Source organism: Geotrypetes seraphini, chromosome 8 (assembly GCF_902459505.1).
Source record: "Geotrypetes seraphini chromosome 8, aGeoSer1.1, whole genome shotgun sequence".
Classification (NCBI taxonomy): Eukaryota; Metazoa; Chordata; class Amphibia; order Gymnophiona; family Dermophiidae; genus Geotrypetes; species Geotrypetes seraphini.
The window spans coordinates 152,762,998-152,777,340 of record NC_047091.1 but is presented as its reverse complement, the minus strand read 5'-3'; the positions used below and the strand labels follow the sequence as shown (position 1 = coordinate 152,777,340).

At 44.8% G+C, this 14,343-nt stretch overlaps 1 protein-coding gene across 3 annotated transcripts in view; it reads left to right on the top strand.

Annotated features, from left to right (window-relative positions):
• Positions 1-14,343, top strand: part of TCTN2 (tectonic family member 2) — a 56,515-nt gene that overhangs the window by 24,814 nt on the left and 17,358 nt on the right. For all 3 annotated transcript variants that reach the window (XR_004540374.1, XM_033955273.1, XM_033955271.1), the window contains exons 10-13: positions 2,302-2,427; positions 3,339-3,419; positions 6,843-6,926; positions 13,835-13,946. Coding sequence is in view for 2 of the 3 variants with exons in the window: in XM_033955273.1 (XP_033811164.1) it covers positions 2,302-2,427; positions 3,339-3,419; positions 6,843-6,926; positions 13,835-13,946 (403 nt within the window). In the remaining variant the exon portion in view is untranslated. The remainder of the gene's footprint in view (positions 1-2,301; positions 2,428-3,338; positions 3,420-6,842; positions 6,927-13,834; positions 13,947-14,343) is intronic.

The following is a 14,343-nucleotide window of genomic DNA, read 5'->3' as shown; positions in this document are numbered from 1 at the left end:
TAGAGGCAGATGCCTTTTTCCTGGAATGGACAAACAAATTTCTATATGCGTTTCCTCCTTTTCCTCTAATTCTCAGGACACGAACACGCCACCATGATTCTGATAGCTCCTCGGTGGCCCAGACAACCTTGGTTCTCCCTTCTACTTCAACTCAGCAGCAGGGAGCCACTATTTCTACTAATTTTTCCGTCTCTGATTACACATGGTCAGGGTTCTTTTCTTCATCCCAACCTGCAATCTCTACATCTGACAGCTTGGTACCTCTCAACGTAACTTCCAACCTACAGTTTTCTCAATCTGTAACAGACATTTTAGAGGCTTTCAGAAAAACTTCCACCAGACAATGTTACAACCAGAAATGGACTAGGTTTTTTGCGTGGTGCAGCCTTCATCACAAGGAGCCTCAGTCTACCTCCTTGTCTTCAGTTCTGGATTACCTGTTTCATTTATCTCAATCAGGCCTCAAATCAACATCCATTAGAGTCCGTCTCAGTGCAATTGCTGCTTTTCATCAGCCACTAGAGGGGAAACCTCTTTCTGCTCATCCTGTGGGTTCCAAATTTATGAAAGAACTTTTCAATGTCAAGCCACCTCTCAGACCACCTCCAGTAGTTTTGGATCTCAATATGGTTCTTGCTACATTGATGAAGCCTCCATTTGAATCAATGTCTTCGGCTCATCTCAAATATCTCACTTGGAAAGTGGTCTTCCTTATTTCTCTCACGTCTGCTCGCAGTCAGTGAGCTACATGCTTTAGTAGTGGATCCACCTTTCACAATTTTTCATCACAACAAGGTGGTACTTCGCACTCATCCTAAATTCTTACTTAAGATTGTTACAGATTTTCATCTAAATCAATCTATTGTACTTCCAGTGTTCTTTCCAAAGCCTCATTCTCACCCTGCAGAAACAGCTCTTCATACTCTGGACTGCAAGCGTGCTTTGGCCTTCTACTTACAAAGGACTAAGCCGCATAGATCTTCTCAACTTTTTGTCTCTTTTGATCCAAATAAGTTGGGACATCCAGTTTCTAAGAGAACAATCTCCAACTGGTTGGCTGATTACATCTCGTTCTTTTATGCTCAGGTTGGACTGCATCTAGAGCAGGGCTGCCCAAGTCTGGTCCTCGAGATCTACTGGCAGGCCAGGTTTTCAGGATATCCACAATGAATATGCATGAGAGAGAGATTTGCATAGCAAGAAGGCAGTGCAGGCAAATCTTTTTCATGCATATTCATTGTGGATATCCTGAAAACCTGGCCTGCCAGTAGATCTCGAGGACCGAACTTGGACAGCCCTGATCTAGAGGGTCGAGTCAAAGCCCACAAAGTTAGAGCCATGGCGGTGTCTGTAGCTTTCCTTAGATCTACTCCTATTAAAGAAATCTGCAAAGTTGCCACTTGGTCCTCAGTTCATACATTCAACTCTCATTATTGTCCGGATTCATGGTCCAGATGGGATGGCCAATTTGGCCAGGCAGTATTACAAAATTAATTCACCTGAATCGACAACATTCCCACCATCCCATTCTGGTTAGCTTGGAGGTCACCCATATGTGAGAATATGCTGCCTGCTTGTCCTGGGATAAAGCACAGTTACTTACCATAACAGGTGTTATCCAGGGACAACAGGCAGATATTCTCACAACCCACCCACCTCCCCTGGTTGGCTTCTTAGCTAGCTATCTGAACTGAGGAGACGCGCCAGCCTTATGTCGGGCGGGAAAGCACATGCGCGGTGCGGCAGTCGCAAACTTTCTAAAAGTTCTTCAAGCTAGTCTGCTTGTGAAGCTGTCTGCATTGGGGCTCCGTGGTTGACGTCACCCATATGTGAGAATATGCTGCCTGCTTGTCCTGGGATAAAGCACAGTTACTTACCATAACAGGTGTTATCCAGGGACAACAGGCAGATATTCTCACAACCCACCCACCTCCCCTGGTTGGCTTCTTAGCTAGCTATCTGAACTGAGGAGACGCGCCCGCCTTATGTCGGGCGGGAAAGCACATGCGCGGTGCGGCAGTCGCAAACTTTCTAAAAGTTCTTCAAGCTAGTCTGCTTGTGAAGCTGTCTGCATTGGGGCTCCGTGGTTGACGTCACCCATATGTGAGAATATCTGCCTGTTGTCCCTGGATAACACCTGTTACGGTAAGTAACTGTGCTTTCTCAAAAACTTATCTTTTTTTCCCCCTAAGAAGAGTATTGATAGTAGATGTTTTGCCGGGCCCTCTGGTCAAGGATATCACTGATTTGAAAAAAAAAAAAAAAGAAGAGTATTGAATTTGTAATGCATTGTTTTTGCAGAAACTAGCCAGCCAATATGTATGAATGTAACCTTGGAAGCAAATTATACATTCATCTGGGAGGGAAATCTCATCAAATCAGTCAATGTGAGTGTCATCAAAAGAAATATCTCCGTTAGATCAAATGGTGAGAGTTAAAAAAAAAAAAAAAAGTCGTCATTTATTATTGCCTGTGATTTCTTTCTATATGAATTAAAGAAAGTTTTAGATTATGGCTATGGATTTATAGAGCATTTTATTTTGAAGGGCTTTTTCTCGGCTTATTTTGGGTTTTTCTTCAAGGCAAATGTTGGCCCTTTGAACCTTTAGTTGTAATATTTGTCATATTCCATTAACTTCACTTTACTTTTTTAGTTTTTTGGCTATACTAACCTATTCGGATGAGCTTTGAACAGCATCCTGAAGTAGTGGCTTATTCATATCTCTAAACTGTTGTGTAAGCAATATAAAATGTTATTGAATAGATCACAAATCCAAAGAGAACCGTTAATTCTAATGAGTAATCTCTTTGGGAGCATTGCTGTTTTTCAGCGCTAAAGAGATTTTAAAATGAATAGCTACTTCTTTTTTTTTTTTTTTATAATTTCTTTATTCATTTTTTCATTTTACAAGTGTATCAGAAAAATTTATATGATCTTATAAATACACACTTGATTTACCTTCATGAACACTTTAAGTACAACATATCATATTTATATACATATTTTATAATGTTCTAAATAATATGTAATTCATTTAATATGTATGACCAAATAAACCCCCCCTCCCAATCCCTCCCTACCTGTTTCAGAAAATCTAACCTAATCCTTTAAAATGTATTAATTAATTCATACATATTGTGAGATAAATAAAATAATACCCACCCACATCCCCATTTAACAAATATCTTATTATGGGAAAATGTTATTAATCATTACAAAAATCTGCTAATGGCCTCCAAATCAACAGAATGAATAGCTACTTCTAGTTTCTGAGACAGTGGGTATTTTGGGGAGTGATTGATTGTTGCAGTAATATGTACGTATGTGTGTTTAACAGGAATATTGACACAAAGATTCAGGGCAGAATTTGTAAATGTAAACAGAAGAGGGCCATCAGCAGCATTATCTGGAAATCCAGGTAAAATACTGTCATATTTGTTTGCTGTTATGGTTCTTGCTTAGTAGATACTGAAGTTTTGTTGCCAGGCTGCTGTGCTGATCATGAGGACTCTTTCCTGGTTCCTCTGCCTAATTTACAGCTTAGTTTTCTCTTTTTCTTGCCCACCTTGTTTTTTGACCCTCTGGAGCTTTTTGTAGTTAGTGGGTAGCAGGGATAAGTATTGAAACAACCTTGCTGGGGAGTTTTGGCTGAAAACACAGTTAGCCTTAGGATGCACAGATGTCAGATCCCAGGCCAGGAAGGACTCGTACTGCAGTGGCTACTGGTCATATATCAGATTGTATTTTGATTAAAATAACTATTCCCTTCCACCTCCCCAGTGCAATCATAAAAGGATTTATCTTTCAAAATTTGTATTGCCTATTTCTGAATAAAATGAAGTTACTTACCTGTAACAGAGGTTCTCTGTAGACAGCAGGATAAGTCAGCCACATGTGGATGATGTCATCTGATGGAACCATAAATGGATTAGCTCAGAAAGGACTAAAAAGGCTCTCCTGAGCATGTGCAGCTCTTCCCCCCACCCTTTTGCCATACCTGCCATTCCACCTTGATCTGTTTTCCAACTTTAGGGTATCCTTGAGAGGAGATGAGTGGATTTCTAGTGGAATCCAATATAAAATTTTTCTACTATAAAGGTCAGCCTCCTTATTTAGCAAATCTGCTTACTCTATATCAACTGGTCAGAACTCTGTTCCAGTAAATCAAACATATTAGTCATTCCCTCTTCTAGAACTAAAGGATTAGATACCTTTTCTGATCTGGCATTTATATGCTTAGCAGCAACTTTGTAAAATAAAAGTTGCCAGACTTCTTGTGTTCGGATCCTTCTCTGATATGTTTTAAATCTGGTCTCAATACTTGGCTTTGTAAACATGCTTTTCCTTCTCTTTCATGACTGAACTTTGTGTTTTAATTCCTATTGTGTTCCAATATCTTGCTTGTCTTCAATACTGTTGTGTTATACATCCCTCTACCTATTGTTTTAATTGTCTTCATTATGTTTATTGTGTTTCTCTGGCAGACTTAAACTATGGTATGCAAATAGCTTTGATACTGATGATAATACAGTCTGACAAAATCTTTCAAATAAATTAATCTTACAGGATTGAGTAAATGAGTTTCAGTGTATGGTATACAGTTATTTGAAGCTCTTATAGAATTCCTTCACCCAATGTGCGGTGGTGGCCAAGAAAGCAAACAAGATGCTAGGAATTATTAGAAAAGGGATGGTAAGAATGCTATAATGCCTCTGTATCATTCAGTGGTATAACCTCACTTGAGTATTGCATTCAGTTCTGGTCTTATCTCAAAAAAGATATAGTGGCACTAGAAAAGGTTCAAAGAAGAGCGACCAAGATAATAAAGGGGATGGAAATTCTCTTGTATGAGGAAAGACTAAACAGGTTAGGGATCTTCAGCTTGGAAAAGAGACGGCTAAGGGGAGATATGATTGAAGTCTACAAAATCCTGAGTGGTGTAGAATGGGTAAAAGTGGATAGATTCTTTTACTACATCAAGATTTACAAAGACTAGGGGACACTCTATGAAATTACAGAGTAATTCTTTTAAAACCAATGGGAGGAAATATTGTTTCACTCCGAGAAGAATGTGTCGCTAAAAGATGTGGTAAGAGGTGGTTTAAAAAAAAGTTTGGAAAAGTTCTTGGAGGAAATGTCCATTGTCTGCTGTTGAGACAGACGGGAAAAGCTACTGCTTGCCCTGGATCGGTGGCATGGACTGCTGCTACTATTTGGGGTTTTGCCAGGTACTTGTGACTTGGATTGGCCTCCATGAAGACAGGATTCTGGGCTAGATGAACCATTGGTCTGACCCAGTAAGGCTATTCTTATGTTCTTACTCTGTACCATACTTATGCTTGTGGACAAATCTGAACAATTTCTTTGACTGGGTGACCAGAGAGTTAGACAAAGGGAAAGCACTAGATGAGGTGTATTTAGATTTTAGCAAAGCCTTTTACACTTCCACAACAGGCATCTAATAAATAAACTGAGTTCCCTCGGTATGGGCCCCCAAAGCGACAGACTAGGTTAGGAACTGGTTGAGTAGAAGGCAACAGGATAATGGTAAATGGAACTCACTCTTAAGAAAGAGATGTTACAGTGGTGTGCCTTAAAGTTCAGTTCTTGGGCCTGTTCTTTTTAACAATTTTGTAAGCGATATTGCTGAGGGGCTGTCTGGTAAGGTTTGCCTCTTTGTGGATGGTACCAAAATCTGCAATAGTGTAGCTACCCCTGATGGTGTGGATATAGTGAGGAAGGACCTAGGAAAGTTTGAAGAATGGTCTGGAATTTGGCAGCTAAGATTTTGATGCTAAGAAAAGCAGGGTCATACATTTGGGCTGCAAAATCCTAAGGGCATGGTACAATTTAGGGTGTGAAGAACTTTTGTGCACAAAAGAGGAGTGTTACTTGGGTGTGATTGTATGCGATGATCTTAAGTTGGCCAAATGGGTAGAAAAGATGACGGTGAAAGCTAGAAGGATGTTTGGGTTCATAGGGAGAGGAATGGCCATAGAAAAGAAAGAGGTAATAATGCCCCTGTATAAGACTCAGATGAGTCCTCATTTAGAATATTGTATACAATTCTGGAGACTTCAACCTTCAAAAAGATTTAAACAGGATGGAGTCAGTCCAGAAGTCAGTAATCTTTGTCATAAAGCATATGGGGATAGACTTAAAGATCTCAATATGTATACTTTGGAGGAAAGGTGGGGAGGGGGAGCTATGATAGGTTTAAATACCTACTTGATATAAATGCACATGAGGCAAGCCTGTTTTAATTGAAAGGAATCTTTGGAACAAAAGGGCATAGACTAAGAAATAACCTCAGAAAATACTTTTCATGGAAAGGGTGGTGAATGCATGGAACCGGCCTCCCAGTGGAGGTGGTAGAGATGAATTCAAGAAAACTTGGGACAAGTACATTGGATCTCTAAGGGAGAGGAAGGGATAGTAGATGGCATGGATAAGCAGACTAGATAGGCCATGTAGTCTTTATCTGCCTTCATTTTCCTCTGTTTTCTATGGTTTGATTTGATTGGTTTAAAACAGCTACAGTCATTCATTGCCTTATATGGTAGAATTCTGTTAAATTGTACATCTGTGTGTTTTGCAATGGAGTGGGTGCATTTATTGGCTTCATCATGTCTTTAATGGAGATTTTCTGCCAGATTGTTAACCTAGGATATTTCTAAACTTCTTTTTCCCCACTGCAGTAAGGAGGAGGTCATACCTTACTTGGTACCTTGTTAAAAAAAATACCACTGTCTATACCACATAAACTTCTATTTTCTAATTTCTACTTCATGGCCAATATGCAGTTGTTTTACATGTTTTTGTGCATCATTAAATTTTGCAGGTTATCAAATTGGCAGACCTGTACTAGTTGGAAATGAGAGCGCTTCGGTTATCATTGGCACCCAATTAAACCTTTGGAAGCCAGGTATTAGAATTATTCTCCAATATGTAATAAACAGCTCTGGGTCTAATAAAAAAAAAAAGTCTCAACCATGGCCAAATGCTTGGTGATATCAATTCACCAAAATTTGGGATATATATATATGGCAAATGGCAGGAAGGCCTTATAGACTTCAGCCACTGACTTGTGTCCCTGATAACTAAAACATCACAATACCCATAACAGTTTGGTTGTGGTAGTTTTGCTGGGGTTGGGGTTTTGTTCTTGGGAAAGGATTGTATTTGTTGCTGAGGAATGTGCAACAATGTACCGAAGAGCCATGGTATATATAAAAAAAAAAAAAAAGCTTTGGCAGGGCTCCCTATTTTTGGAAAACATAAAAAAAAGCTTGGTAACAGATTCAAACTAGGGAAAGTGCAGTTATCCCAGGACAAGCATGCAGGTATTCTCACTAGTGGGTGATGTCATCCGACAGAGCCCCGATACGGACATCTTGCAAGCATGTCTTGCTTGAAGAAACTCAGAAGTTTCGAGATGCCCGCACCGCGCATGCGCCAGTGCCTTCCCGCCCGATGCTCCGGGCGTGTCTCCTCAGTTCTTTTTCTTCCACGGAGCTGAGAAGTCTATCTTCAATTTGCGCCCATTGAATCTCTTTTTTGCCTTCTATTTTGCCGCGGGTTGAGTTCTTTTGGCTCTCCTGTGCATTTCTTTCTTTCTTTGATTTCTTTTTAAACAAAAAACAAGTCTAATTTAAATTTCTTACATAATATTATAACTTTATAAAATATTGATTTTCTAAAGAAATTTTAAATTTGATATTAATCTGTAAGTTAATCAAGTGTGATTATTCAAGTTTATAATGAATTTATTTAAAACACTTGTTGTAACATAAGAAAATGAATAAAGATTTATAAAAAAAAAACAAAAAACAATTTTTTTCCTTCCGATACCGGGTCGGCCGCGAGGCTGGGGCCCCGCGCCTTCGACCTTGCGGCGGAGCTTTTCCGGCCTATGTCCCGGCCGATTACCGGTTTTAAAAAGTGTAGCAAGTGCCAGCGCGCGATTTCGCTCACGGACCCTCATCGACGCTGCTTACAGTGTCTGGGACCGGATCACTTCCCAAAATCGTGCCGGCCTTGCTCCACTCTGACGGCGAGAGCATTTAAGCACCGCTGTCTACTGTGGGAGTCCATGTTCAAGATGGAAGCTTCATCGGATCCTGCAGCTTCGACATCGACATCGACGGGTGCTTCGACTCCTTCAGCGAAGCCCTCTGCCTCCCCGGCTGCTTCGGGCCTCCTGAAACCGGCATCGTTCACACCGGTTTCGGCCCCGGCTTCGGCGCCAGTGCCTTCCTCCGTCTCCTCGGAGCAGGTATCGACCCCGACAGTTCCACCGGTGGTGCTCAAGGTGCCGAAGACTGGCAAGCAGAAGCACGCAGCACCGAAGGAGCGCGGAGACCGTGCGGAAGGGCCCCCTTTTGGTGCGGATCCCTCCATATCGGCTTCGTTGCGGTCCCTTCTGGAGGCTCAGTTCGTGGAGCTCATGCAAACCATGGGGCCTCGGCTGATTGCCACCATCCAGGGTGACCTCCCAGCTTCGGCTTCGAGGGGCGGACCGCCCCCTCCTCCTCCTCCTCGCCGCACGACCTCGTTGCTCAGCGAGGAGGAGCGGCGAGCGGTGTCCGGGTCCTCGAGGAGGTCCTCCGTTAGTGCTGTGCCTCCTTTGGAACCGATTCCCTCGAGGAGGGCCTCCCTTAGTGATATGCCTCCCTTGGAGCCCATCCCCTCGAGGAAAGCCTCGTTTAGTGACCTGCCTCCCTTGGAACCGATTACTCCGCCCCATGACTCAATGTGGCGTCCACCTTCGGGGCCACCCAGTCCTGGGCATAGCAGGAAGCAGGACGAGTTCTTCTGAACCCCCTATCAAACCTGAGCGGCGTCGGGGGAGGCGCCGACTCTTCCGCCTCTGCGATCGATGGCATCGAGTCCGATCTGCTCCTTGGAGGCGTCTGAACCAGTTTCTCACAGACGGGCTCGATCCCCTTCCAGGCATCGGGAGGGGCATCGATCCAGACATTCTTCGAAGCATTCCTCTCGGCACTCGACCGTCTCGCCTCAGAAGAAATTGCCTCGGTTGGGGTATGCTGCTTCGACTGGGTCTCCTCCTCCGGGCCCGGAGTTCAAGGACCCTGAGGTTTTCTACTCGTCCTGTTGCTCGCAGGCCTCTCTGGAGCCTGAAGCCTCTTCTTCTTCTAGTCCGTCTCGCAGACCGGCAACGGCGGTCCAACTGTCCTTTTCATCGTTCCTCAGGCAGATGGCAGATGACATGGACATTACTCTAGATGCTGGGTCTCGATACTCCAAGGAGTACCTCGATACCATGCACTTGCCTCGTCCTCCAGCGGAGTCCTTGCGGCTTCCCCTGCACAAGCTCCTCGACCAGACCTTCATGCGCTGCTTCGAGTCTCCTTACTCTATCCCTGCGGTCCCTGGCAAATTGGATGCGCGGTACCGCACGGTGCATCATAAAGGCTTCGAGGGTCCTCAGCTTTCTCACCAGTCCCTCCTGGTCGAATCCTTGCTCAAGCGGTCTCATCCTGGCCAGGTCTATGCTTCAATGCTTCCGGGCCGCGAGGGCAGAACCATGGATAAGTTTGGTCGACGCATCTATCAGAATTCGATGATGGCGTCTCGAGTCCTGAATTACAATTTCCACTTTGCAGCCTACTTGGAATTTTTTCTACCTGTGCTTCGGAAGTTCACACCGTACATCGAGTCCCAGGCTAGGTTTGAGTTTGAGGAAGTGGTTGCTTCGCTGTCCCAACTTCGGCTTCAGTTAATGCAATCTGCCTATGATGCGTTCGAGCTCTCAGCCCGAGCGGTGGCCTTCTCGGTGGCGATGCGCCGGTTGGCCTGGTTGCGGACCATTGATATGGACCCGAATCTTCAGGACCGCCTGGCGAACGTCCCGTGTGCTGGGGCGGATCTTTTTGACAAATCCATCGAGACTGTTACGAAGAAGTTGTCTGACCACGAGAAATCCTTCCAATCTATCCTTAGGCCGAAGCATAAGCCTCAGCAGTCTCGACCTTCTCGTCTGCCGTTGATTTATCAGCGGCGTTATCAGCCGAGGCAAACTCCACCTGCGAGGCAACCGGCAAAGCGCCAGCCTCCCCAGAAGGGTCAGCCTAAGTCTCAGTCGCCTGCTGTCCCTAAGACCACTCAGCCTTTTTGACTGTCTCGTGAGGGCATAACCAACCTCGTTATGCTTCCCCCTGTTTTTCCCATCGGAGGGCGCCTCCATCATTTTTATCATCGCTGGGAGGCCATAACAACCGACCTCTGGGTCCTTACTATCATCAAGGAAGGATACTCTCTTCATTTCCATCGGGTCCCTCCGGACCACCCTCCAAGAGAGTATCCTTCCAACTTGACTCAGACCGCCCTTCTTCTCCAGGAAGCTCAGGCTTTGCTCCGGCTTCGTGCCGTGGAGCCGGTCCCGACGGACCAACTGAACCAGGGGTTTTACTCCCGGTACTTCCTTGTTCCGAAGAAGACGGGCGACCTGCGACCCATTTTGGACCTCAGGGCCCTCAACAAATTCCTAGTCAAGGAGAGGTTTCGCATGCTGACACTTGCTTCTCTCTACCCTCTCCTCGAGCAGAACGACTGGTTATGCTCTCTGGATCTCAAGGAGGCCTACACTCACATTCCCATTCATCCGGCCTCCCGCAAGTTCCTCAGATTTCGGGTGGGACATCTACATCTGCAGTATCGAGTGCTTCCATTCGGCCTGTCCTCGTCTCCCAGAGTCTTCACGAAGTGTCTGATGGTGGTGGCCGCTGCACTCCGTAACAGGGGTCTTCAGGTATTTCCGTACCTCGACGACTGGCTCATCAAGGCCCCGTCAGCTCCAAAGGTCATTTCGGCGACCTTGACCACAATCTGCTTCCTGCAGAGCCTAGGCTTCGAGATCAATTTTCCCAAATCTCATCTGCAGCCTACCCAGTCCCTTCCCTTCATCGGGGCGGTACTGGACACCATTCAGCTTTGAGCATTCCTTTCTCCTCAGCGCATGGATGCTCTTCTTCGTCTCTGCCAGTCTGTGTCTTCTCGCCAATCCATCTCAGCGAGACACATGATGGTCCTCCTGGGCCACATGGCCTCTACATTTCATGTGACACCCTTTGCCAGGCTCCATCTCAGAATTCCTCAGTGGTCCCTAGCTTCTCAATGGACTCAAGTATCAGACCCGTTGACTCGGCACATCATAGTCACTCCTGCTCTTCTGCAGTCTCTACTTTGGTGGATGACCTCTTCGAATCTATCCAGAGGTTTGCTGTTTCACACTCCTCCTCATCAGAAGGTTCTCACAACTGATTCCTCGACCTATGCCTGGGGGGCTCATCTGGATGGGCTTCGCACTCAGGGATTCTGGACCAGTGCGGACCGCCTCCATCAGATCAATCTTCTGGAGCTCAGAGCCATCTTCTATGCTCTTCAGGCTTTTCATCATCTGCTTCACGACATGGTGGTCCTCATCCGTACAGACAACCAGGTCGCCATGTATTATGTGAACAAGCAGGGGGGCACGGGATCGGCCTCCCTCTGCCAGGAAGCTCTCAGAGTCTGGGATTGGGCAGTTCGCCACAATGCCTTCCTCAAAGCTGTCTACATTCAGGGGAAGGACAATGTCTTGGCAGACAACTTGAGTCGTCTCCTCCAGCCTCACGAATGGACTCTCCATTCCAACCCCCTTCATCAGGTCTTTGCACAATGGGGGACGCCTCAAATAGACCTCTTTGCGGCTCCCCACAACTTCAAGCTGCCTCAGTTTTGCTCCAGGACCTACACTCCTCATCGTCTCGAGGCAGATGCCTTTCTGCTGGATTGGGGGAATCGATTTCTGTATGCGTTTCCTCCATTTCCTCTCATTCAAAAGACTCTGGTCAATTTGAAATCAGACCAGGCCACCATGATTCTGATAGCTCCTCGGTGGCCCAGGCAACCTTGGTTCTCCCTTCTACTTCAACTCAGCAGCAGGGACCCGGTCCTTCTCCCAGTGTTTTCTTCTCTGCTTACTCAACATCAGGGATCACTGCTTCATCCCAACCTACAGTCTCTCCACCTGACAGCTTGGTTCCTCTCAACGTAACCCCTCACCAGTTTTCTCAAGCGGTGAGGGATGTCTTAGAGGCTTCCAGGAAGCCTGCTACTCGACAATGCTACTCCCAAAAGTGGACTAGATTCTCTTCCTGGTGTATTTCCAATTCCAAAGAGCCTCAGCGTGCTTCCCTATCTTCTGTGTTGGACTATCTTCTACACCTGTCTCAGTCTGGTCTCAAGTCGACATCTGTACGAGTCCACCTGAGTGCTATTGCGGCTTTCCATCAGCCTCTACATGGGAAACCTCTCTTTTTCATCCTGTGGTTTCCAGATTTATGAAAGGACTTTTTCATGTCAATCCTCCTCTCAAACCGCCTCCAGTGGTTTGGGATCTCAATGTTGTCCTTTCTCAGCTTATGAAACCTCCTTTTGAGCCTCTGAGCAAGGCTCCACTAAGGTTTCTCACTTGGAAAGTGGTTTTTCTGGTGGCCCTCACTTCTGCTCGCAGGGTCAGTGAGCTTCAGGCCTTGGTGGCGGACCCACCTTTCACAGTATTTCATCATGACAAGGTGGTCCTCCGCACTCACCCGAAATTCCTGCCTAAAGTGGTCTCTGAATTTCACCTCAACCAATCCATTGTGCTTCCAGTGTTCTTTCCAAAGCCTCTTTCTCATCCTGGAGAATCAGCTCTTCACACTCTGGACTGTAAACGTGCTTTGGCTTTCTACTTGGATCGCACCAAACCACACAGAACTGCTCCTCAACTTTTCATCTCCTTTGATCCAAACAAGTTGGGACGACCTGTATTGAAGCGCACCATCTCCAACTGGATGGCGGCTTGTATCTCTTTCTGCTATGCCCAGGCTGGATTACCCCTTCCCTGTAAGGTCACAGCCCATAAGGTCAGAGCAATGGCAGCCTCTGTAGCCTTCCTCAGATCGACACCGATTGAGGAGATTTGTAAGGCTGCCACTTGGTCCTCGGTTCATACATTCACCTCTCATTATTGTCTGGATACTTTCTCCAGACGGGATGGACAGTTTGGCCAAACAGTGTTACAAAATTTATTCTCCTAAGTTGCCAACTCTCCCTCCATCCCATTGAGGTTAGCTTGGAGGTCACCCACTAGTGAGAATAGCTGCCTGCTGTCCCTGGATAACAACTGTTACGGTAAGTAACATTGCTTTTTGCAGTAGTGTGAGAAATTGATATGCACCAAACAAATAAGAAATCTCAGGATGGTTATATCTGATGAGCTCAAGGTTACAAAACAGTGACAAAGCAATGACGACGTTCACTGGAATTTTAGGATGTACAAGGAGAGAGTTAACTATTGGGAAAAAGGAAGTGATAATATATTTTGAATAATATTTTGTTAAAAGTGATGCATGAATAGAAAATAAGAATGTCAGAACAGTTTAATATCATTTAAAAAGAAGAGCATATACAATATAAAGTCTTGACTGCCTGTTATGAACATGACAGATGTCGCTATAATATCTGAATGCTTGAAAATGCAACAGCTGATAAATGGTGTATTTTATCTTAGGTGTATTGTGTTTTGATTTTACAGCATACACCTGAATATGTTCAGGTGTATGGGTGACCTAGGCCTACATAGATTGGTGGGCGGGGCTCTAGCCACCTTGTTAGGCAGACTGGGTGGATCATGAGGGTCTTTTTCTGCTGTCATTTACTGTGTTACTGTGTATGTTGAAATTAGATTTATTTGGTTTTCCGGCAGCCTTTTAGTTGCTTCTTTTTCTTAGATGCAGTAAGGGGCCAATAAAAGATGAGACTGAACGTGCCTCATTAATTTTCCAGATGCTGATGGCTTATGCACATCTGCAAATCGCAAAGCAGTCTTGTTTGGAGAGGATGCAACATCTGGATGCTTTGTGAGAATTCAGTTTGATGAAAATTGCACTCAGATACGGTAACTGTCAAGTTTCAAGTTTATTAAAAAAATTTTAAACCGCTTAATCAGGTTTCTAAGCGGTGTACAATATAAAATTAACATACAAACAGGTTAAAATTAGAGATACTTTCTTATCTTATTTTGTTTAGTGCATTGCCATGATATGGTGAATCTGCGAGAGTGTACCCTTCTTTGGAGCACCCCACAGTATGACCCACTGACTATGATTTTGAACTTCAGATCAAGGAAGTGGCTCCCTTTGCTGAGCTAATAGGGGATGCCTAGACATGGATTTAGTGGCTTTGTTCCCTCAGCCCCCATCCGTTTATACATTCACACCATATATAGCATTCAACTTACTTCTGCCCCTGTCCATAAAAGGGCTCTATTTGCAGATTTTCCAAATATTTCATAA